Raw genomic sequence first — 25,232 nt, forward strand, 5'->3', positions numbered from 1 at the left:
TGAACAAAAGAATCGCAACAAACGCATTGACAATTAAAAAAATAAATAGAAAAAGGAAAAAGAAAAAAGAAAAACGCGGGTTCGATTCCCACTCAAGTCCTGCTGTAAAGGCCAAACTCGCACAAAAAAAAGAAGGAAAAAAAGAAGTGGGGTGATACAGCGCTGCATGCTCGACGCGGACATGTTGAAAGGGAAAGTTAAGCGGGGAAAAAACACAGAAAGAAAGACAGAAATCCCATCGCATTCAGCTCATGCCATTAAAGCTATAATTAAGCGGCTCCTTGAAGTGATTAAGCAGTCAAACGGGTCGGACGGGGCGGAATCCCTCCAGGGGGAGGCCTCTTGTTGTGAACTGTCAAACATCAAAAAAACCGGTTCATCGCAGGTGGGGTCACAGAAAAAAAAAAAAACGCCTTCACCGTTTACAGGCTGCAGAGCGCAACACGCCCGGACCTCGCTTCTGTAACAACACGAATCAGTATTAATGAAAGAAGAGAGAGAGATGGAGAGAGAGAAGGAAGCAGGTAAATGCGGAGGTAATTAAGCCTTGTTGAGAAAATGATTTGAGTTGAAGAGGCTTGACAGCTTAAACACCAGAGAGAAACTGGAGAGGGATTGATCCTAATGTTATTCACGCACCGATAAAAGGAATTTTGAAAAGTGATTAATATTAGGCATCGAATATTTTTAACAACCGGTTAAACTCGAACAATAATAGTTAATATATTTTGGTGAGATGTCCGACTTTAACATTTTTGGTTAAAATGGAACACAACAAATCAGTTCAATCAGATATTATCACACAGTCCAACAGAGGATTAATGTACATATTTTATATAATGACTAAAATGAGACTTTAATAAAAGTCAAGAACTGTCGGAAGACTTGTGGGCTGAAAAAGTTTTGTGTCAAAACCTGCTGCAGTTTCTTAATCTGATAGTCAAAGATCAGCACATTTTAGTGGTTGTCAAGGAAACAGTTCGAACAAATGTAATAAATTGTTCGATTTTAATTCTGTTCAGGGATTATTAATCTGTTTGTTGTTGTTTTTAAACTTGAAGGGTGAAATGAGCATATTTTGTAATTAGTCAGATTTTTAACTAATGTACTTCAGTAAGTACCAAGTGCTAAAAATTATTTTCTATATTTTTCATTTAACTACTAAACATGCATAATTCAAAGTCAGGAATATTAATAAGAAAAATAATCCTCCACACCCCACAAAAAAATTTAATTTCTGCAAATGACTACAGAAATTGCATTGGTTTGCTTTTATCAGTGCATTGACAAACTTTCAATCATGTATCGTAAAAAATATATATGCAATCTTATGTTATATTGTATGTTATAAACTTATATTTTTTATTCCAATCTGGCAAGTGATGTTTTTATTTTATTTTATTTTATTTTTTTTTGTAGTTGCCAACCTGATAATTATCTTACTTATTATCTCAATAACCTACAAATGCAGGGCATTGACCTGGTTGAAGACAGATTGTCTTTATTCAAAAAGTCTTTGCTCAGCACTTGAACAAAGAGCCGGAGGTATCAACCTTCCAGATACAGGATCCTTTCCATAACATGACAGCTTTTAAATTACCATCTCAGATAGAAAATACACATAGAACTCCTTGAATTCAATTAGAAGATATCCTTAAAAATAAAAATAAAAAAATGAACTCAAACAATTTAAAAAAAGAGAACTCAAATGAAATGATGTTTGGGACTATATTAGCACAGAACCACGTTGAGAAGGTAAAAATTAAACATTTTGATTCCCCCCTTACCCCCTTCTCCTGCTTTGTCATCTTAAATTAGACTGTCTACTTTTATGTTTCTTTTTTATTATTATGTTTTTGTTAAATATAAATAATAAAACCCGTATAAAAAGCAGCCTATGAGTCTGAACGTTCTGTACCAAAAACGTCATTCTAAATTTGCAAAAGAAAAAAAAAAAGAAAAGAAAAAAGAAAGAAACGAAAAACAAGTCGACTAATTAGGCCTTTACAGGTATTTGATCTCTAATTGTGCCAGCCAATTTTTTTTTCTTAAAAAAAAAAATAGTAGCCTGTATCAGAATCATCAACACAAATCAGCATATCATTGAAATGTACATAATAAATAAAGTTAAAGGCCTCCCTTTGTGGTTGCCATAAACGTTATAACATTTACATTTCTTACAGTTCACTGCGCTCCGTCCTTCACATCCAACTCCAGCTCCTCTGACCGGACAGGAACTTGTTGGATTTTTTTTAAATTTTATTTATTTATTTATTTTTTTTAAGTTTTTCGTCTTTTCCCTCATTTTTGCCACAACAAGTCCCCTTCAGATAACACTGTTCGTGCCTTTTTTTTAATTGGCCGCGCTGTCCGTAACATATTTACATGCATTTCTGTATTCAAATGACATTAAAAACATGGGTTGTGTGTGTGTGTGTGTGTGTGTCCGTGTGTGTGTGTGTGTGTGTGTGGTGGGGGAGAGGAGGAGAAGAGTCTTGAGGGTTACATGGCGGTGGCGTGTGCGGATGAATAGGGGTCTATCCCAGTCTTGGTCATACCTGGAAACAGTATGTAAGCCACCGGGGGCTGTAAACTGGACGCCGACCAGGCCGTGCAGTTGCACGGCACGACGTAGCCCGGGTTCGTGGGCGACGGGTGGGTGTGGGTGTGCTGGCTGGGGCACCCGAGGGTGCCGAACGCGCCGTTCTGGTATCCCAGCGAGGAGGCGTAGGGCAAAGTGCTGGTGCTCAACGTATGGGGCATCTCCTGGGTCATCTTCTGGATGGCGCTGGAGCTGAACTGGGTCGGGTCGAGGAAGGAGTAAGGGGCGGAGGTCGGGGGCAGGAACGCCCGGGCTTTCTCCGAGGAGCCCAGGAGGGAGTCGGCGGCCGACACGGGCAGTCCCTTCAAGTGGTCGGTGTCCCCGAGGTAAGGCAGCGGGAAGACGTAGCGGTCCTTCTTCAGCAGGTTCTTGGGCTTGCGCCTGGGTCGGTACTTGTAGTCGGGGTGTTCCTTCATGTGTTGCGCCCGCAGTCTCTTGGCCTCGTCGATGTACGGTCTCTTCTCGGACTCGGACAGCAGCTTCCACTCGGCTCCCAGCCTCTTGCTGATCTCAGAGTTGTGCATTTTTGGGTTTTCCTGAGCCATTTTCCTCCGCTGGCCCCGAGACCAGACCATGAACGCGTTCATAGGTCTCTTGATGTGATCAGCGGGTTTCGACATCTTTAAACTTCACTTCTTTCTCTGTTTTTTCTTTCTTTTTTATCCCCAGCGGTAATGACAAGGAAAAGTTCTTATCGGAAAGGAAGCGAAGATATTCACCTGCGTAATTGCCAGGTACCGGTCATGCCAGTATGTTCAGCGTCTTGGGGACAGAAAAAGAAAAACGGGGCAAAAAAGAAAAAAAAAAGTAAAAGAAAGATCCAGCGCCCGATCGGTTCTTCCCGAGGTGAAACACTGAAGCGCGATCTCTGCAGTCCGCTCAAAACTCTGTCAGACCTGCGGCATGGAGGAGGAAAAAACAGAAAAGGGAAAAAGAAAACAACGTTCATGCAAGATGCGCACACGTTAAAAATCCACAAAGGTAAAAGCAGCGTTCCGCATTCGGTTTGCAGGAGTCATAAAAAAGTGTCCAGCCTTAATATTGTTGTTATTAGTAATAATAATATATAATTTTTCCCCCGCTCTCCCCTCTATCACAGACTTTCTCTCTCTCTCCCTCTGTGAGGTTCGTCGTCAAGCACCTGGCTTGGAAATGAGCGGAAGAGCGTGAATACGAGCCAAAAGCGGTGAAGTTCAAAGGCTGGGCTGGTTTGCTTTCTGCACGCAATCTGACATAATCTGCAGGGCGTTCACTCACCAACCTGAACGCCCAATCAGCACCGAGACCGGCTTTTAGAGTACCTTCTGCAAAGAAAAGGGAGAAAATATAGGCTATGTACATTACAACATAAACAAAGACAGGGTGGTTGAGGAAGACAAAAAAGAGGGGGTGGGGGGTATTGTACGTGGGGAGTGTGTGTGTGTACGTTATGAACACACACACACGCACACACACACACTGGGGGTGACGGGATGATTCTCCATTTCTGGCAAACAGACATGAGCTTTCAGTACCTTTTCTAGTTAAAACAACTTCAATCCGAAGAGGTGATGAGACTTTGTAATTACGCGCTGACGTAATCAGTACAGTAAAAGTAAAAGTTTTAAAACCCAAATTACTCTGGTATACATCGGCCGTCATGAAATGCTATCCCGTGTTTTATAAGAACTTTTTAAAAGTTATATATAATGGATATATCGCATTACAATTGGACTGAATTGGATTTATTACGTACGGTTGGCGTGGAATTAACTGGACAAAATAAAATAAATGTGGATTTTACATTGTTTTATTTAAATGTAATAATTAGTAAAATGCGAGCTGAGCTCAAAAAACGAAAATAGTAAAATAAATAAATAATAAAAATGATAAAATAAATAGAAAAAAATCCGTGGGTTGTATTTTACCGTTAGGACACTTAAGTTCAACTTGTACCTTTGGTCTCTTTTTCCCCACTCGGAAAAGCGGTTTTCACAAAATCTCACAACTAAAGAAAAAGAAAATCTTCATAAATAAAAATATTAAAAAGACATATTTGCCTTCGAGAAAATCATTACATGTAAAGCTACTATAGCAAAGGAGAACAGCATTTCTTTATAGTTTCAAAAACACGGCGGACCTAACAAACAAGCGCGTGCTTGCAGATAATAAATAGGCCCGGCTGGACATCACGCGCGCCCTCCTCACTCCGCGTGAACTTCCAGTCACTGGAAAAGTTCGAGTGACGGAACTACGAACAGCCAGAAAGTGTGACGTCAAAATCACAGCGCGTCAGAAAAGGCGCCGTGGTGTGTTTAATTGTTGCATCTTTGACGTCCCGCTTTGACAGTGTGGTTTTAGGCAGGGGGGCAGCGAGGGGGTGGGGGGAAGTCGTTTTAACATGCTAATTTTTAAACGAGGGTAGTTGCCTAATAGCCCTCCGGCTAATGGGGGCCTGTGTGATGTATGATTCTTTCAGCTGTGATTATTAAACGAGAGGAAGACCCTTTTTTGCCTCCCTCCATCACACATATGTTAAGAGTACTATTAAAATGAGAACGTTGTACTTACAGTAGGGTACTTTTGTTGATTTATTTAAGGGAATCTTTAGTCCATTTTTTTTCCTTTGGTAATGCGAATTACCCTAGCATTCTGTCCGAAGCCAAAAAAATAGCTCAAAAATAGCTCAATCATCGTCACACTCTAATGATAACAATTCTAAACTTTAAATTTACAAATATATAAAAATGTGGCAGAAAAGGTTTCAGAAAGTTGCATATATATTTTCATTTATTGCACTATAAAACATAATTTTAATGGGTGTTAAATATTAACAATTAAAATTATTCAGATGTTAATCAGACACATTAGCTTATTTTAATTCTAATATTAGTGATTAATTTTTAGTAATACATTCTAACATCTTGAATCTGGATTAAAATGTTGGTTCGATCAATTGTGGTTTGCAGTGTTCACCAGAGAATGATAAGGCAAATATATTTATGCCTTGAGCTATAAATCTATTTATACTGTAAAAATAAATAAATAAATAAATAAATAAATTTTGGCGTTAAGAGTATGATTTAGTGCGTAGCAATAGCGCTAATGCTATAGTCAATAATGCTATCAAGTTGGAAGTTGTTGGCAGTTGATGGACCATCTTAGCTTGACAGGGAAAATGTCCACATGTCACACTGTTGCAATATATATTTTAAAAGTTGCTACTTCAGTAATATTTTCTAACTTAATCATTATTTTTATTATTATTTTAGTTTTTACATGAGAGAACGAATCAGGCAAGAAAACACAACCTTAATAATTAGCAAGCATTATAGTTAAAGTTACATTTCTGATGTCCAGATAACACGTGAACATTTTTACACGTATTTTATTGGTTAAATCCTACAAGTTCGTTTTGTTAGTGTACCTTATCATTATTAACATTGTCTTATTAATATTGTTTTCAGATCCGATTTTTTTGTTTTGTTTTGGATATTGGACCGAATAGTCCCTGCCTAATTTTTCAGTATTTTTCTTCTTTTTTTAACCTCCTTCTGGTGTTGCTATTATCTCCATATTTTAAGTCCATCTGTGTCTCTTTCTCACGCCCTCTCCCTCTACATCTCTCATGCGCATGCGTCAGTCGGCAGCTGCTTACAGGAAGATTTCCATCATATTTGTTGTGGCAAAACCTTGAAACAGGTCTAATTGTGAAAAAAAAAAAAAAAAAAAAAACAAGCGGAAAAAGGGGGGAAATGATCCTCTCCATCCAGACTCAGAACAATCAGCTGAGGATACCTCTAATTTTTTTTTTTTTTGTCTGCCAAAAACAAATTAAACATCTCCTCCAGTCCTACCAATCGGCTGTCGATATGTTCATCTGCAACCACGAGGTAGTATAAATATATATATATGCTGCATGTTTTGCACTGTAAATTCCGAGTCGCCTTGAAGTTTTAAATTGCGTTATGCTATCTTACACAGACATGTGGCGTTCGGGCGCGCACATACCCACACCGGCTTATAGACTTCATTTGAGATGGGTGAGTCAGATAACGGGGGAATTATTTTAGGGGCTCAGCCTCCCCACTCACGGGGGAGCAGTCGGCTATGTTTCTTATTCAAACACTGATTGTCTCATAAACGCGCGCCTGAAAGTTCCCTCGACAATTTAACGGGGTAATGAGAAATGCAATAGGTTTTGATTTTCGTCGAGGAGCGAGATGATTATTGGCTCCCGCATTTTCTCTTTTTGGCGTCGCCCGGGTTTCAGATCCGCTTAGTTATAGTCTGCTGTAAATACATGGGAAAATATAATAACCGAGCTGGCTGCGTCGTTTAAAATCCCACCTACAGTGTCCAAACTTGAGGTCATTTAAAATTTGTTCACCGTCGGAGGAAAAAGAAAAAAAAAAAGTATCAGTTTTAGGCCCATAAAGTGGTTTAGGAACATAGGTTTTGTTGGCTGTCAGTAACCAGTGTATTACTGATAAAAACAGCCGTTTTAAATTACACACAAAAGCGCGCGGGGGAAAGACGGGAAACGTGCGCGCGCATGGTCTAGAAAAAAAAACAACCTCGGGATTATCTCCGGACACGTGTCCGTCCATCAGGAGAGAGAGCGGGGAGCGGCCTGACACGCGCAGAGCCTGTTAGTCAACTCGGGCCCCCGCAGAGCTCCGAGGTAAGCTCCGGCTGCTGGAGCTGGCCATGGTGCTGGAGCGGTAAGAGGGTTTCCTCACTGCGATCCCGCGTTGTCCCCCTTTATAAGAAATTAAATAAATAAAAATAAATAATAATAAAAAAAAATAACTCCAGCTAAAAGCTCCGGTTGACATTTCAATGCCTTTCATTGGACTTTCATCCTGTTTGGTGGTTCACCATGACGAAAATAAATAAAATGTCAAAAGCACAGACAACTTGAGTGATGTACAACTTTCCATTCTTGAAAAGTTACTTTTCAATGTACAGTGTTTTATGCTATCAGAATTAAGTTGGAACTACTAAAACATTCACAAACCATAAACTTTTTTTTTTTCCTGTTTCTGGGTTCCGGTTCTATGAAAAAGCCAGAACGCGAAAATTCTTACTCTGTGAAGCAGAGTAAGAATTCTTCCCTTTCTTTTTTTAAAAAATAAAAATGTCACACATTCTCTCCTGGTTTTATGTTTAAATACAGAGTTTTTATCCAAACCGGTTCATTGTAACATCGTCCTGCTCAAAGCCTTCAAGTCAGCATCACGTCCTCTGGAGGTTTTCTTCCAACTTACCCAGAATCCCTGTTGAAGACCCCGTAGCATGATGCTGCATGGTTCTCTGTGCTCTAATTTTCTCTCTCTCTCTCTCTCTCTCTCTCTCTCTCTCTCTCTCTCTCTCTCTCTCTCTCTCTCTCTCACACACACACACGCACACACACACACGCACACACACACACACACACACACACACACACACACTGTTTTGTAGACCAAAAGGGCGCATTTTGGTCTGGTGTCTGCCTGGTTATTTATGTCAAATTTTAAACATGATGTGTCCTTTAACAATGGCTTTCCTGTTGTCACTCTCCTACACTTAAAAAAGAGAACAGCTGATCCGACTTAAATATATTTTGTTATTAGGCTACAAGGAGCACAGTGAAGTTTATCCAAGTTTCTTTATGAAGTTTATTAGGTTGTCGATTAAAACTGACATTAATAAAGTAGGTTTGACAAACTTTAATTAACTGGGACCAATTAAATTTTTTTTCAAGTTGGACTTCAAGTTCAAGTTTTTCAGTAGCCAAACTTTTTGCTGTGCATAAATAATTGTTGTTCAATTGACATCTTCTTCGACCTCAGCTGGTTCTATGAGGGTTGGACGCTTATTGTATCGTTTATCATTTATCGCAATACATTTTCTGTCAGAAGAATTTTGATTTACTGTCGACACAATAAATTCCAGTTAACGATGTTTAAAACTCACCAAAACTGTCTCTGTTTTTGAGACAGATAGGTTTTACTATTTTTCTCCACTGTTTTTCCAATAAAAGCATCAATAGGTCTGAAAATACAGTTACTGCGCGCAACTTTGTGACACAAACCTCACTTCTTTACACAGTAAGAAAGGGAATGTTTCTCAAGAGCATTGTTTGTGTTTGTGGGACTATAATTGCTGTGACACACACTTGCAGTCATACAGTTACCTAAAGAAGATGAAATAAACAGTTCCTATCACTTTTATCACAACAGTACTGCAAAATATTGTGATAAAACTGCATGTTAAAAAGCCAAGTAATCTGATGTTAGCTTGTTTATACAGCCTACATGGAGTTCCAGTTAATTTGTCAGTGCCACTAAAGCATTTGGTTAACCCAAAATCAAGCAATACACAATATCTACAAGTTTTCATTTGATGGTTTCTGTGAAATTATTAAATGAAGTAAAACATTTCTGGAGAATGCAAACAGTTATTGAGCTTTAGCATAAACCTCTAGTCTTTATTTAGCATAAACTCTTGTGGTAAATTCATTTGTTGTTTCCTAAAACAAATGAAACAGCAAAGTGAGAGGAAAGCACAAGGTGAAGTTACCCATATGTGTGTGTGTGTGTGTGTGTGTGTGTGTGTGTGTGTGTGTGTGTGTGTGTGTGTGTGTGTGGGCAGAGCTCAGTCAGACTCATCTCTGTTGTTCTAATAGTGTTTAACACAAACATGCTCCCCTTTTCTCTGGAAGCAATTAGAAAACTCATATTCTGCTCACAATGCCGCAGACCTTTTGACAGGATCCCTTTTCAGGCTCCATTCACTGACAGTGAGAAGCAATCAGAAACAGCAATAAGCCGCTTCCGAGCCGCATTTCCAACACGTGGCACTATATTATACCAGGGATTCGTGTGCATCGCATCTTTGTGATTGGAACGCTTTTCCTCGGCATGATAGTGAAATCAGGCCTGAATAAAATTCCAAAAAAAAAAAAATGGCTGAACTTGAGCTGCTCTCCCTTTTCTTCCGCAGCGCCGGATAACAGAGCAGAGAGCGGGAGGGAGAAGAAAAGTAAGCAGAGGTTCAAGGCATCAGGTAATAATGAAAGGAGCAGGCCAGCGCTTCAAAGACCGTGAGGTCCGCGTCGCCACAATTATACAATACAATTAGGATTAAAGGGGCCAAAACAGAGATAACAGAAGATGGGGATAAATTATCACACAAGGAAAGATGTGACTCTCTCCTGACCTTCATTAAGACAGGGGAGGGAAAAAAAAATCTCATTTACAGCCCGCCTTTCCTTGCAGGGGGATTTGAGTTTTCCACATGAGACCGACTCAAAAGATAACATTTGTTTAATGTGAAGTTAAGCTGGAGCTGCTATCAAACGCCAACCAAACAGGTGCGTTGAAAATGCGCAGGAAGTACCGAGAATGTTACCGTTATTCATGAATTAAATGCAACAACTGTGTTGGTTTTTTATCCAGATTTGAACGGATTGGTCCCTCAGTGCTGTGAGATCTATGAACGTAGCTCTATGACGTTTTCTAGTGGCCACATTCAGTCAGGAGAAGATCTAGCGTTCATGATGGTGGGTTTTCTGTTTCATCTACAGCTGAAGTATGATTTTAAACGCCATCATCATTACTTCAGATTACTCACACAGAGCACACAGATGAGCTTCAGCTGTTCCTACGTGTTAAACTCTAAAAACAGGTGACATCTAATCAAATTAGCATATAATTGATCTAAATAATAGCATCAATGAAAGTGCAAACCTCTAACACTGGGTTAAATGGGAGATTATGAGCACAAGACAAAAACAAAAAGTGCAACTAACATTATTTAATTCAGATTCAAACATACTTTATTAATAATAAAGTGAAATAAAATGTTACAGCTCATTTTATCCACGGTTCTAAAAATAGTCGTAGATTCGGATGGCTGTGAGCGGGAAGGATATCTCCTGTAGCAGTCTGTATTACAGCGGCCCTGAAGAATCCTCTGACTGAAGACACTGTTGTAAAGCAGCTTCATGAAGAGGATGCTGCGAAATCCTTTGTTGTGCCTTCATCTGTAACAGAACAGAACCGGCCTTCTTTATCCCGTTATCTGGTCCCTGGTTTTGATTCTACTGCCCCCCAAAAAATGAAGGCTGAAAATATTACAGTCTCCATGACAGCAGATGCATAGAAGATGATCCTGAAGGACAATATCCAGTGAGGGTGTAATAAAACATCAAATATCCTGTGCATTGGTCTATTGAGGATGAGACTATATATATATATATATATATATATATATATATATATATATATATATATATATATATGAGTAAATATTTTGTAATTACTCTGGTTTCCACAGAGTAAAGGTCTCACTAATCACAACCTGTGTTTAACAGAACGTTTAATCAGCTTAGAATGTTTCATTCAAGGTTCGACTAATCCTCGTGCTGGAGTAGCATATTACTGTAACATGCAAAACGGACAACGAAATGATCAATGTTTGTTTTCAGAAACAGAATAAGCCTCAAACAAATATCCACTAAAGAATAGATCAGCCGAAATATTTTAGATTTTTAAGAAGACATGATAAATGTGTTCCAGATTCATTAGAAACCCCCCCACCAAAAAACAACGAAGAAGCATTTTATGTTAGAGCCAATAAGCAGAAGCCGGCTGTAGCATCCTAATTGTCACTGTGAAATACTGACACACACACACTCACGCACACACACTCAGGGTTTAAAGTGGCGAAAGCTTCACTGCTTTTCTAACGAAGTGTTGCTGGTGAGTTCAACAACCTGCCTTTTTAGCCGACTCCATCAAAACAACAAAGGAACTCAAGACCTACTTCCGCTCTTACTTCAAATTAAGATCATCACAAATAAACACACTGAGTGAAGCTTAAAGCACTTTTAAAGAGGCAGTGTTATGCGTTTTCCAGGTACTTATTGCCATTTCCAGCACAATTAAGTAACTATGTTACTTTCATTTGTTTTATATATATATATATATATATATAAATAAATAAATAAAAGCGCTATATATATCAAATACAACAAAATAAGTTGGACTTTGCAGTTGAACATCTTGAAATTTGGAATTTAAAAACTCCAGGACTTTCTGAAATTCCGCCTATAACAACATCACTTCTCTATTAACCCTTTAAGAACATTTTTACCAGCGTTGCTCTGAGCAGTAGCTCCTATAACAGAGGTGGGTAATCCAGGTTCTTGAGGGCCGGTGTCCTGCAACTCTTAGATGTCTCCCTGGTCCAACACACTTAAATCCAACAGCTGTATCACCTCCTAAGTGCAGTCAGGTTCTCCAGAGTCCTGCTAATGACCTCATTATTTGACATGGGTGTGTTGAAGTAGAGACACGTTGCAGGAGACCGGCCCTCGAGGCCTGGAGTTGCCCACCCCTGTCCAATAATGAGCTCAGCAGATGAGCAGTTCCACCAGGTGTTGCTAATTGCTGCTCGCTAGTCTGAAGGAGCTGAGTGGGGAAGTTGGAGCAGAGTTCTGCACTGTGAGGCAGAAGTTTGGGAACTTGGAAACTGCACCTATGTCCTTGAAGGCGGAGCTAGCTCCACCCAGGTATTCTGCACAGCCAAATGGTTGAAACATGCATGAAAGAATCAAAGCAACACTCCAGGAATGTTTTTGATTCAGTCTGCCTCCAGGATGAAGAAAAGCCCACAGCATGCTGCTGCCACCAACATATCTTGCTTGGAGGATGTTGTTCATATTTTTCTGTGTTGAACAACAAAGCTGAGTTTTGGTCTCTTCTACTATGTCGTGTTTTGAAGGAAACTGTAAACCCGATGTCTGGTCTCCATCCTTAAAGCTTTTTTCTCTCCACTCTTCTGGAAAAGGTTTTAAATGTTGCATCATCACCTGAGCCTGGATGTCTACTGCTCTTCCAGTTACCATGGATCTCCCTCCTGACTGCTTCTCTGATGAAGTCAAGTTTATTTGTGTCACATTTCAGCAACAAGGCAGCTCAAAGTGCTTTACGCCACAAAAACATCAGTTATCAGTTATGAAACATTTACATTCTCTCAAATGCCATCATCAAAATCATCAAGCAAATACACATCAAATGTATTGATCAGTGTTCCAGTTATAATGAATCAAAGTCAACTCTTAATCAGGTGGGTTTTTAGACTTGATTTAAATGAACTCAGTGTTTCAGCAGCTTTGCAGTTTTCTGGAAGTTTGTTTCAGATTAGAGGAGCATAAAAATTGAAAGCAGATTCATTTCATTTTCTTCTCTATTAGTCTGGTTGGCCATGTTTTAGTAGTTTTAATAGGTTTATCGAACTCCTTGATCTTTACTGAGGTAAAATTAGACGTTTTTTTTTTTACTTTTGCTGTATTATATCTGCATAAATGAGTCATAATAACAAAACACAGGACACCTTTCAGATTTCTTTTGCTTGTAAAAACTTGAAAACCATCTATTTTTCTTATTCATCCTCCTAACTGTGTATTTGTTTTATGCGGGTGTGTCTAAGAAATCCCATTATAATACAATGATGTGTGGAATAGTGTAAAAATAGTGTAAAAATAAAGTTTGAGGACTATACATATCTGAACTGGCAGATTCTCAGTGGCAGGCCTGAGTAGAAATATGCCAATAAAAGTAAAACAACAAGTGTGATTTATTCCAATATTTCTATTAATATTGGTGTGGTCTTTAGGCTGTTTATGGGGAAATCAATACAAAAATAATTTAATCTTCATTAAATCTGAGCTTCCACGCTCCAGAAACCAATTTAGTCCAATTATTAAAAACATTGTCCTTCATAAAAGGTCCACATAAAAACTTTTCCCTGTAATTAAGGAAGACCAACAGAGCCTGACCACGCAGCTCCACAGACAAATTACATCCGCTGATGAGATACGACTCCCAGCTGTAATGAGTCCATGTAAACGTGTCACAAGTGTTATCACCAATGTTTGAGTTAGAAGGTTGTAAACAGGAGCTGCTTAATGTGACAGAGTCCCTGGACGTAACGTCGCTTCCTGGGAGCTTTTAATTCATCCTAAATAAATGTGACATGACCTCAGAATGACGGTTTTTATGCTGAAATTGACTCGATGTCACCATGAAGCAGGTTTGCTGCTGATCTGAAACAGAATTCTTATTTCTCTTCAAAGTTGGGTTTTTACAAAGCGGGGTTCTGCGGAGAGATTATGAGCAGCTAATATGTTTTCTCCACAAGTTAGTAGCTTAGTAGGGGTGAAACAAGGATATTATTCACCATTTCTTATCAAAGTGAAATCTGTCTCATTACATGGAACCCTACATAACTGCTGCCAGCTGGTGATTGATCAAATAAGTTATTAACAGCCCAAGATGTTTTACTATGTAAAATAGGCTCAACTTTTTTTTTTTTTTTTTTACAGCTTTACATCATGCTTTAGTGTTATTCCTTCGTCAAAAACATACCTGGAGTGTTGACTTGATTCCTTAAGTGAAATCATTTAATCTTCCATGGCAACCATTCAGTTATTCAAAAAGCCTGGGTGGACCTAGCTCCGCCTTCAATGCGCAGCTCCTCCTCTGAACTGCAGTTTCAAGCTTCCACCTCACAGAGCAGCCCCTCCCCCTTGACTCATTCAGACTAGCCAACAGCAATCTGTTGGCTAGTCCGTCAACAGATTGCTGCTGGCGGACTAACCGAATCTGCATCTCATTATAGGAGCTACTTCACTGGTAAAAACATTGCTAAAGGTAAAAGAGAAGCCATGTTGTGATGACTTCCTGAAGGCGCAGTTTCAGAAAGAGGAGTTTTTAAAGAGACAGAGGCCCAATTAAATTACGTAAAATTAATTTTAAGTCATGTGATATATACAGCATTTTTATAACAACTTAAGCAAGTACTTGACTGTGCTATAAAATGATTCTATGTGCCTGTAAAACACATAATGCTGCCCCTTTAAAATCCAAAATTGAATGTGAAAAAAAGAAACGATTTTCCTTTTCAGCTCTTGGTGTGGTTAACATTTGGTCCACTTCCTGTTAGTCGTATTTACTGACCCTAACAACATGAGTTATGAAAGACGGATGCCAAAACGTCAAGTCGGTGCAGATTGAGCCACACAAATGGGCCGAAATGAAGAGAAGTTACTCCATGTGTTAGAATGAAGAAGAGAGAAGGAAAATAAAATACAATTTCACTAATCTGTAGCAGTGACTGATTAATTTCAGTCAAATGATCAGTTTTTATTACTGAGTGTCTCATGAGGGTGGCGGTTCAAACGGCGCCTCGGCTCGGCGCGCCCGCTGGAGACGGCTTCAGGAAGTCTTTACCGTACATCCGGCTTTGATGTGTCTTAACTGTCCTAATCGGAAAATAAATGTGTTCCAGTGTTCTGTCCTTTCCCCCACCCCTCATCCTCATCATCATCATCTTCTTCACATTTCATTTAAACCACATCACACATTTGATTAGCTTCCCTGACATTTTATCCTGGAAGCTTTTAATTGATTCAGAGTTACAGGATGCATTTTTTTTTTACTTTCCTCCAAGTTCCAACCACCTGCTTCTGTCTTCCTCACCTTCCTGCTGAGTAAAAGTCTCTCTCTCTCTCTCTCTCTCGGGTTTTTGTGCATTCTCCTGTGAGATGTGCGATAGCTGTTTATTCACAAGCAAACAAAACTTGAAAAGAGGGTTATAGCCTCGAGCTGAAACTCTGCAGGGGTGGACGGAGATTGAAATTGGTCCGACTTCTTTCTCTCTCTCTCTCGCTTTTTCTCTCCCTCACTCTCTCTCGAGTTGAGGGTCCATTGTCGAGTGTCAAACAAAAGGTTTTTATCAGAGGCTCTTAATGTAACCCCCCCCCCTTTCACCCTCTTGGCCACCAACTCGTTCTTCTCTTCCTCTCTTTTCTCATTCATTTATTCCACTGTGTGTGGAAATAGGCTGGGCAACAATTAATTTCAGAGCGAATTCAGCCAGGATCTATTACCCCCCCCTCACCCCCCCACCCCTTCCTCTATTGCTCTAATGGAAATCTATTTCACTTCTCTTTTGTGTCCAATATAATTTAATGCCCATTTTATTAATGGCCTGAAATAATTACGGGAGGCTTTTGTGATTCTTGAGTATGTTTCATTTAATTGTGTAATAAATGTCTAATCAGAGCTCCCATCTGAAGCCATTATGGCATTAAAATTAACAATTATGCCACAAATGTCTTGGTGAATGCGTCGGGGTCTATAGAAATCGTCGCTGATAACAAGACACATATAAATCATTCATGAGAATTTCTTTCTTTCTTTTTTTCCCCCCTTTTTCTTTTTGCAGAGAAAAGCGGCGCGAGAGATAGCGGGATGGGAGGGAGAGAAAGAAAAAAAGATGGGAGAAAAAAAGAGGAGAAGAAAGAGGCTGAGTTTTCTTTATTCCATTGAAAAACGGGGATGGCCAGAAGATAGGGCATTCTAAAACTGTGTCACCCTCTCCAGTCCCTTTCTCTTCCCCCCACCCCCTTCTTCTCTCTCTATCTTCCTTTAATTTGCCTCCCTCTTTATTTTTGAAGTGACAGATTTCACTTTGGGAATTCATTAACCGTTAACTTGAGCGATAAAGTATCTATCAGGCCCCCTCTGCCCGGTTCCCCTCGCTAAGCCGCGTGGCGCTCCGGTTCGACGTTGTGGGTGACCGAAGGCAATTAAAGAGGCTTCACACTCCCTCACTCACCCGGCGACACTCTTCTGCACGAGAACGTGGGGGTGGGGGGAGGCAAAAAGGCTGCTCAACGCACCAGCGAGAATTGTTTTCTTAGTGGCCAAGTATACAAATTTCATGGTATGGGGGGAGAAACTCCGTCTACCACAAAGACCCCGTCGTCTGTTCCTCTGTGTCGTCTTCACGCTAACGTTCGACAATTGGTTTTGGTGAATCTAATCGAATAGTGTAAAGTTTTGGCCTTCTTTGTTCTCTACTGTGATGTATAAAAGGACCTTAGTGCAGCCAGTGCCTTACTAGGCTCTAGGAAGTGACAGAGATTTGAAGTGAAACCTTAACGACAGGCTAGATTCATCAGAACAACCGATGTTCTTCTGAGCGCCGTAGGAAGCTGCTGCTTACGGGTTAAGGCTAGGTAAAGTAACGTTAAGTTATTTCAAATGTTCAGTTCAATTCAATTCAATTAAAACATACTTTATGCCAAATAGAAATGAAATGTTGTAACTCAATTCATCCAAGTATTTTCAAAGAGTTGTGGGCAGGAAGGATCTGCAGTAGCTGTGGTCAGTTTGAGTTTCCATTACAAATGTGCTTAAAACTTTGTCACAGTTTCACAGTTGCAGGGTTTTTGTTAAATAGGAAATTAAAATCACGTGAATAAGTTCGGTAAGGCGCCAAAAGACCTGATCCTCCAACTACTTCCAGGGTCGTAGTTCGTTCAGGGTCGTAGTTCGTTCAGGTGTTATTTGAACCTTTGAAATTCTCATCAGCTGCTCCCAGATGTAAAAACAATACCTTGCTGCCACGGTTTTGCAGCAATTATAGATGTCCAAAAGTAAGAGCAAAAATCCTTCCAACTGCACAGGATCCAAAACTAGAGGGAATAGTTGAGAAAACATGCAAAGAGAAATGCATATTCAGATCAGACCAGAAATGTCTGATGTAACAACAGCTAATGAAGAACCTACTTCTTTCAATTTTTACAAAAAACACGGTTTCAAAACCTTAAAGTTGATGTTTAACTATTTTCATCTGTTAAAGAAATGTGTGTGAGTAGAGCAACAACACTGGTTCTGTCCCAGTGATCCACATCCTGCTGAATCCGGTTTAGTGTAGATTAACTTAATGTAGTCTCTAGACAGATTTTATAAAACAGTTAAATCATTTTAAAATAAGGCACTGGCTGACACAAAGTCAAAAGAATGTTAACAGCTGTATGTGAAAGATTTTGAAGAAAGAGTCACTGAAGAACAAAAGAGCTCTCTGTTCTGAGTCATGCAAATGAAAATGGGACAAGACAGAATCCGTCCTCCACCAGCACCATCCTCTACATGCTGAAGGCAGCTGGTAAGGTCATCACAATGCCATTAAACCATTAAAAACACTCAATTTATTTCATTATCTGAAGGTATTCAACAAATTTCAGTTTTCACAAATTCTCTAGAAGCATGGTTTGGAGTGACAAAAACAGAGGCTGTCAAAAAAAGTTTTGTGAAGTAAAGGATGCTATCATTGTGCAGGTAAGAGCCATTACGCCTCAGAGTGAATGCACCGACGCGCTGCTGGGAGAGAAAGACCCGACGGAGGTAGCAAATAAACCGACTCCCTGCAAAGGGCTCAGTTAGAAAGGAGGGCTTTGTTTGGAAGCATGCCAAAGATTTCTTTTATCAATAAAAGAAAAATTTCTGGATCTTCCTTTGAATAAAAATAACACAAGGCACAGTTTTCAAAACTTATTGCAACCTTGACAAACCAAAGGCAAAGCTTTTCGCTTTGATTAGTAAAATGTCTGAGTCAAATTTCAAGTTACTTGAATTATGTTGTTGCACTGATATTGCAGGAGAAATGTCGAATAAAAGTCAGAAACAAGTGGTAAAAATGTGTTTCTTTGAGATTTGGCAATCTAAAAACAATGATATGCCTGACAGACAAACATAGATATTGTCCATCCAGGGGTACGACTACATGGTAGGTATATTATGTATAGATAGTAGCTACATAGCTGCACATACAGCTCTGGAAAAAACCACTGGACTGAACCCCAATGAAAACCTCCTGGTTATTCCACCAAATATTGATTCTGAACTCTTCCTGAGTTAAAACATCAGTATTGCTGTTTCTAAATGAATATGAACTTGTTTTCTTTGCATTATTTGAGGACTGAAAGCAATGCATCTTTTTTGTTATTTTGACCATTTCTCATTTTCTGCTAATAAATACTTAATTTTTGTTTTGAATTTCTGAGACATGTTGTCAGTAGTTCATAGAATAAAAGAACAATCTTCATTTTTACTCAAACATATATCTATAAAAAGTAAAATCAGAGAAACTGATCATTTTAAGTGACCTCTTAATGTTTTCCAGAGCTGGATGTAAAGCTACACGTAGCTTGACAGATAGTTAAATAGCTACATAGGTAGCTAGCTTATAGCTTCTTTGCAGAAAATGGATCTGTGACTTACTGTAGCTCTATAACAGAAAAAATGTTTTCCACAATTGTAAAATAAATAAGACAGGCATACTGTTTTCAAATTTTGGGGGCTATTGTTTTCATTTTTTGGGTTAGAGAATTTTTTACGTCTAAGCTCGGCTGCACTAATGAAGAGGCAGATAAATGTGGATTTCAGACAAACTTCCTGGATGTTTGTGGTGCTATACATTATGAATTCAGATGAATGCAGAAACCTGGTTAACAAAGGAGAAATTATTTGAGTTATGCTTCAGATTTTTTTTGTTTTGTTTTTTTCATTTTAAGATTTTATTTGTTGCCCTAAAAAACAAACAAGAGTAAATCTGGTCAGAAGTGGCTTTTATCTTTGAACTCTCCCATGACTCATAGGAGAGTCATGACCTCTAGATGTTGTTTTAGAACTTCTACAAAAAAAAGTCTGTAAAAAAACTAAGAACATCCTTAAAGCTATATAAGTAGTAAAGCCTGGAGTTCAGATGGGCTTTCTTCTACCGTGACATTGTCTATCTGAACAGAAATGCAACACTGAAGTTATAAGATATAAGACTTTGTAAATTGCTTGCACAACCCGATCTTTTCACGACGTAAGAGAGAACACCGAAACCCGCTTTAAGACGAGCGGTGAAGGGGAAAAGCCAAACTGTGCAGAAATCGCTCCATCCAGCTCAGCTCTTTTCTGCTTCCCTTTGACCAAAACCATTTGAATATTCCTTTTAACTGCGCCGCAAATTAACCTTGGCATTTTCACAAAGACACAGGCGTCTTTGTGATCATGCCTCGCACCTTTTACCCCTCCTCTTCTTCCAGTCCATTTAACTCCAAGCTCCAGATTTCATGGTCAATTTTATCTCACTTTCTCTCAAAGAGACGATCATCAATTCTTCACAAGTTTCCATGTCCCCTTTCTCTGCAGATCCACTGCGAAATTGTCCATTCAGCTTATTAAATAACTGTGACTGCTATAAATTTCTGGCAACACCCGGGCCTTTAAGTCTGCGTTTGAAACGCTGACCCCCCCAGCAGTAATTAGTCTTCATCTTTTGTTTATGCCCGCTTTATCCGCAAATCACACACTTCTTTTCATTCTTTATTTTTCCACCCTAATTCGTCGCCTTCATCACGGGGAAACAAAAACAGGCGAAACTTCTTTTATTTGTCCGTCCGAGCCCAGACACTGACAGGAACACAACAGTCAGGCAGTGATCAGGCGGCCAGCTGCATTAATGGATATCTGGAATATCTTCAAATTTACAACATTTTTCAAACATGCAACCTCTAATATATGTAAAACAAAAAAAATATTTTGGCCTATTAGGCCAAAATTTGGAAACTGAGTGCAAAATTTAGTTCCCCTAAGGACTACATTTCTTACTAGAAAAAAAATCACAGTTGGCACAATTATGTACCTTTAAACTTCCTGAACTGTATAGAGAAAAAAAATAATAATTTTATGTTTATTTAACAATTTATGTTGGAGCCTTTAGTGATGATCAGGAATTAGTGGACCAATCACATTGGTCCAACGTCACTGAAAACAAAATGTGTATGGACATAGCCATCACAGAGACTAAATGTGATCTGGATGTCAACCTTAGAAAAACAGTTTTGTTTTTTTTCAAAGTTCTTACTTAGAGTACGCCTTTGGTGCCAACTACAAAAATAGAGTGTCTTCAGTCAGAGACTTCTTGAAATTCGCAGTAGTACAGACTGCTACAGGAGAGCCTTCATGTTCACAGCCATCTACAATAACTCTGAAGAATTTTTTGCTTATTGTTTTCAAAAACAATCTACATATACATTGATCAAAATAAAAAAAAAAAAACATAAAAACTTATATCCCATCAACATTTTACTGTATTTATATTTAAAATGACAGAGCAGGATAGGACCAAAGTCCAATTCCAGGCACAAATGTTTGACCTACTTCTTCAGCTCGGCCCATACAGATACAAAACTATCGACTTTGTAAAGTTCACCAATTTCTCAGGCAGCAAAACACCAACACAGCATGATGCCGCCTCCCCTGTACTTCACAGTTGGTACTTTGTGCTCATCTACTTCCTCCAAATCTGACACCAGTCATTAGATTCACTTCCTCTTCCATTATCATTCACACATTGTTTAAAGGCGTCTAATCTTAGAGTGTGCAAATTTCTGATCATAAAGCAAGTCAATAAAACAAAACTAATTTTTCTGACATTTCGCCAAGAGAAATAAATATTGGTACTTCTAAGCCTGAAACGTTCGATCTGATTTAATAACACACAGTGAGAAAAGAACAAGACGTGATTCTAAAACACCTGGGTTCAGCCGTGCATTGTGTGGATCACTTAGAAGTTTTTGTGCGCATCAAAAGGCGGATTTTGGCCGCTTTTAACGTTATTACTCTTTAATAGTGGACAGAGTAATTAAGATAAAAGCAATGTTTTTATGACATTTAGATACAGTCTAAGTCTTTTTTCTTTGTCTTGTAAGACACCATGAGCTCTAACTGGAGACCAGTGCACATCATCCGTCGGCTGAGAGGCTAAATGAGGGATCCCTAGACTCCAGGATTACCCTATTACTGAGGAGACGTTCCGCTAAGCCTCCACCGCTGACACATATTCCTGTTCTGTGGCCTATTCACTTTGAAATATGTCTTGTCAGGGAGGCTTACGGAAATCTACATAATCCTTTATCATCACAATTAAAGATACCACTGAACAATAAAATTGCTTGCTCTCTGGTTTGTTTCATGTTGCTTTGACAAAAAAAAAAAAAAAAAAACGGGACAAGGGAAATGTTGCTACTGAAGGTTGCAGAAGGTTGGGAGGAAATTAATAATAATAATAATAATAATAATAATAATAATAATAATATTGTTTATTTAAAGTTTTCAGAGGTTAAAGAGAAACAAAAGTGAAAATATAACACCTGAGTCATTTGTTTTTACCAAAGGTATGAGGATGGATGAACACTTGGAACAGAAAATATCATTAGAAGGTTTATGTTTCTTAATACTGGCTATCGGTTGGGTAAATAATTTCATTTCAACCCTGGTTGACATGATGTTAATTTGTCTGAACCGTTTTTACAGCCACAGCCTGACCCAGTGAGAGACTGCTCATGTTTATTCAGAACCAGTCTGTATTTCACTGTTCAGCTCCCCATCATTCTGGTCCAGTCAAAGCACAGAAATTCATCTAAAGGACATAAATCTCACCCAATGCTTTCTGTCAGTGGTTTGTATTTGAGTGAGATGAAGTGCTGCAGTCTTTGATTATGTTTTGCTTAAAGTAGATTTTAAAAGAGCAACTCATTTTTTTACTGCTGTTCTGATCTGTTATGATGAACCCAACGTAATTTAAAATCTCTTAGAAATGTCATTAAATAAAAAACAAAACCAAAACCATAGTTTTGTTTACATCTTAAAATTGTGCTTTTATTAACAGTGTGGTTATTAATACTCTGCATCACAGTATGAAGTGTTGCGCTACGACTTGTTTTCCTTGCAAAGCATAATAAAGCTTTAGTAAAGAAGCTGAACTAATGTTTGGTTGGACTGATCCAAAGGTTATTTTTTACTTTTGACCCAAAGTTTCAAACAACAAGACAATTTAAAGCTAATCAGCAAGTCTCACTTTGAATGACTAAAAAAAACAAAAAACAAACAAACAAAAAAAAAAAACAGGAAATTGGAGTGGCATAGTCAAAGTCTGGATGTACATTCTATTGATAGGCTATGGAATTAAAACAATTCTGCAAGGAAGAGTGGGTTGAGTTGGTTGGTTCTCATCAATGGAAGGGCTCATTCACACCAGTCCTGTTTAATCCGCTTTAATTGAACTCTGATTCGTTTGTCTAGAAAGTTCTGGTCGTTTGGGAAGGTGTGAATGAATCGAACTCTGGTTCCCCAATAGACCTAGGAATCAGTTCTGTTAAAATGAACTCTGGTGCTTTTTGAATTCATATGTGAACATCAAACAGACTGGAGACTGCTCCACCAGCAGCGCAGAGCATTCTGGGTAAACGCAACCAAAACAAACACGCTAGTGTAGCTCTAGTGGGACAAATGGCTCAAGTCTTTTACCAAAGACAAAAGAGAAATGCTAAAAACTCACACTACTCCTTTTGTGTCTACATTTTGTGAAGACGGAGGATGCACTCAAAAAAACCTGTCTTCCTCCGAGGTTTTCGTGTCAATTTCTCCTGTGGTTCCTGTTGCAGTGCCACCACAGGTGATGAGGTGAACAGGCTTTGGTTAGTTTCACACAGGGCAGCATGAAAGAGAAGCACATCAACTGAAAATGGAACAAATGTTTCCCTAAAAGATTCTTATTGCAAATGCATGATGGCTGTTTCAGAGTGTCACTGCCAGTTGTTGGTAGTGACATGTAAAAACTTCTTACATATCGGAACATGTAACCTTTTTCACTTAATGGAATAAATTGTCGTTTGAAAACTGCTTTTCATGTTTTGCACTGAGGTTAAACCTTCACACTAAATGGACGCTTTGTTTTCATCACAGCATCCATTACAGTTCTGTACTTGATAAAATAAAATTTAATTGAATTATCCTTGCATAATTCAATGCAAGGATAATTGCATTGAATTATCCTTGCATTATCACATCATCATTTTTTTATGATGATGTGAAAAACTGAAGCATGATTAAAAAAAAAGAAAAAAAAAAAAGAAAGAAACAGCCTGAAGATGTCTGTGGATGGAAAAATATAGTTTTTGAAGTCGAGCTAACTTGTTACAAATATGTAAATGTAACATCTTAGATCTTTAACAAAGCTGGTTTTAAATACAGATCCATGGTCAGTGGTGTTAGTTAGTTAGTGCTTCACATCACAGTGAAAGAACCAACGACAAAACGGCGACTTGTGGCCCTGAAGCATTATGGTCTGTTGAAGGGACAGTTTGCAGAGCCACTAATGTTTCCTCCTCCCTGTCTGACCTGTGAGTGTGTGAGGAAGTCCTTGCTCTTGGATTTGACGGGCCTGACACCAAAACATGGCATTCAGCTCCTGCGTTCGCCTGCGACCCGGTATGAAAATTTCAAAACCTCCCAGTGTCGGTCCCGTTCATTCACAAGCAGGCTGCGCCGCCGCCGCCCATTCTCTGAGTTTTTGACCTCTCTGAAGGAGTAGCGGCAGTAAAGTTAACAAGTGAAGCACATTCCACAGTCTCCTGCAGGAGCATTTGAAGTATGGTGCAGAGAGGAGGGCACGGAGAGAAGGGCAAACATAATCTTGTTCAGAATGTCCAAAAGCCCCGGGTTTTACATCCGCCGCGTCTTTCATCTCTTGGATCCTTATTCTCCAAGTCCTTAGCCAGAGCTGGAGGTCAGCTTGTGTCATGGCGGATGTACAGAACGCACAAGGCCTGCCCAGTCGCTCGCTCATTGTTGGCGTGCCTCCCTCGTGACCTCAGCACAGCTGCAAGTCTGTCTGAATGTCTGTAGGTCATTGTCCGCTACGTCTGAAAATAGAAGGAAAGATGAGGCTCCCAAGTTTGATTTTGAGATTTAGCTTGAAGGAAACTGAAGCAAATTGTACATTTCTTTGTGTGATTTGAATGAAAAAAAAAAAATTATATATATACACACACTGCTCAAAAAAATAAAGGGAACACTCAAATAACACATCCTAGATCTGAATGAATGAAATATTCTCATTGAATACTTTGTTCTGTACAAAGTTGAATGTGCTGACAACAAAATCACACAAAAATCATCAATGAAAATCAAATTTATTAACCAATGGAGGCCTGGATTTGGAGCCACACACAAAATTAAAGTGAAATGTTCCCTTTATTTTTTTGAGCAGTATATATATATATATATATATATATAGGAAACATTTCGTCACCTTTCTAAAATAATGGCTAAAGTCATTTCTAGCTGAAATTAATTTTGTTTTGTTGGTAATTTTATTTTTAAGTTTTTATAAAAAAAAAATAAAATTACCACCTGTGTCATAAGGTGTGGGTGGTGGAGAGGTTGAACGCAGGCTGAACTCAGGTTGTAGTGAAATGATGGATTTAATGCTGACAGTAATGCACAAAGACAGTCCAGGACAGGCAGCATGGGAGAGAACTAAAGCACACGGCTAGTACCGGTAGCCCTGTCGCGAAGACTGACACGGAGCTTAGTTGACCAGGACTTCACAGTACCACTGGAAACTCGACAGAAACCGACGCATGTAAGTCAACATTAGACAAGGACCCGACAAGAGACAAAGACAACAGGTGGGTTTAAATACACAGGGAGGGTAATCAGGTAAGTAGACACATCTGGGAAGCAATCAAGAGGGAAGACAGACTCACAGTGGAAAACTAAAACACAGAAAAACCTCAAAAATAACCACACAGAAAACACAGATCATAACAACCTGGTTCTTTCCAAAGATTGATTTAGGGAAAATCAACAACAACAACAAAAAAAAAACAAATAAAAATCAGTTTTGGCAAAAAACCCAAAACTTAGGAAAGTAACAATTTGTAGCTTTTGACCCGTAAAATATAAAAGAT

The 25,232-nt window shown here is 38.9% G+C and overlaps 1 protein-coding gene across 1 annotated transcript; it reads right to left on the minus strand.

Moving 5' to 3' along the window:
• Positions 1–1,479: 1,479 nt before the first annotated feature.
• On the minus strand, positions 1,480–4,935 carry sox14 (SRY-box transcription factor 14). Its single transcript, XM_014975715.2, has one exon. It carries the CDS (start codon positions 3,220–3,222, stop codon positions 2,503–2,505), a length of 720 nt encoding a protein of 239 aa, XP_014831201.1. The 5' UTR covers positions 3,223–4,935; the 3' UTR covers positions 1,480–2,502.
• Positions 4,936–25,232: the final 20,297 nt, after the last annotated feature.

The sequence above is a fragment of the Poecilia mexicana genome, unplaced genomic scaffold (genome assembly GCF_051168715.1).
Source record: "Poecilia mexicana isolate PSO_F unplaced genomic scaffold, ASM5116871v1 scaffold_4, whole genome shotgun sequence".
NCBI classification, from domain to species: Eukaryota; Metazoa; Chordata; class Actinopteri; order Cyprinodontiformes; family Poeciliidae; genus Poecilia; species Poecilia mexicana.

Excerpts from the sequence above, each read along its gene's own strand:
- sox14 (XM_014975715.2), bottom strand. The coding sequence starts at position 3,222 with ATGTCGAAACCCGCTGATCACATCAAGAGACCTATGAACGCGTTCATG.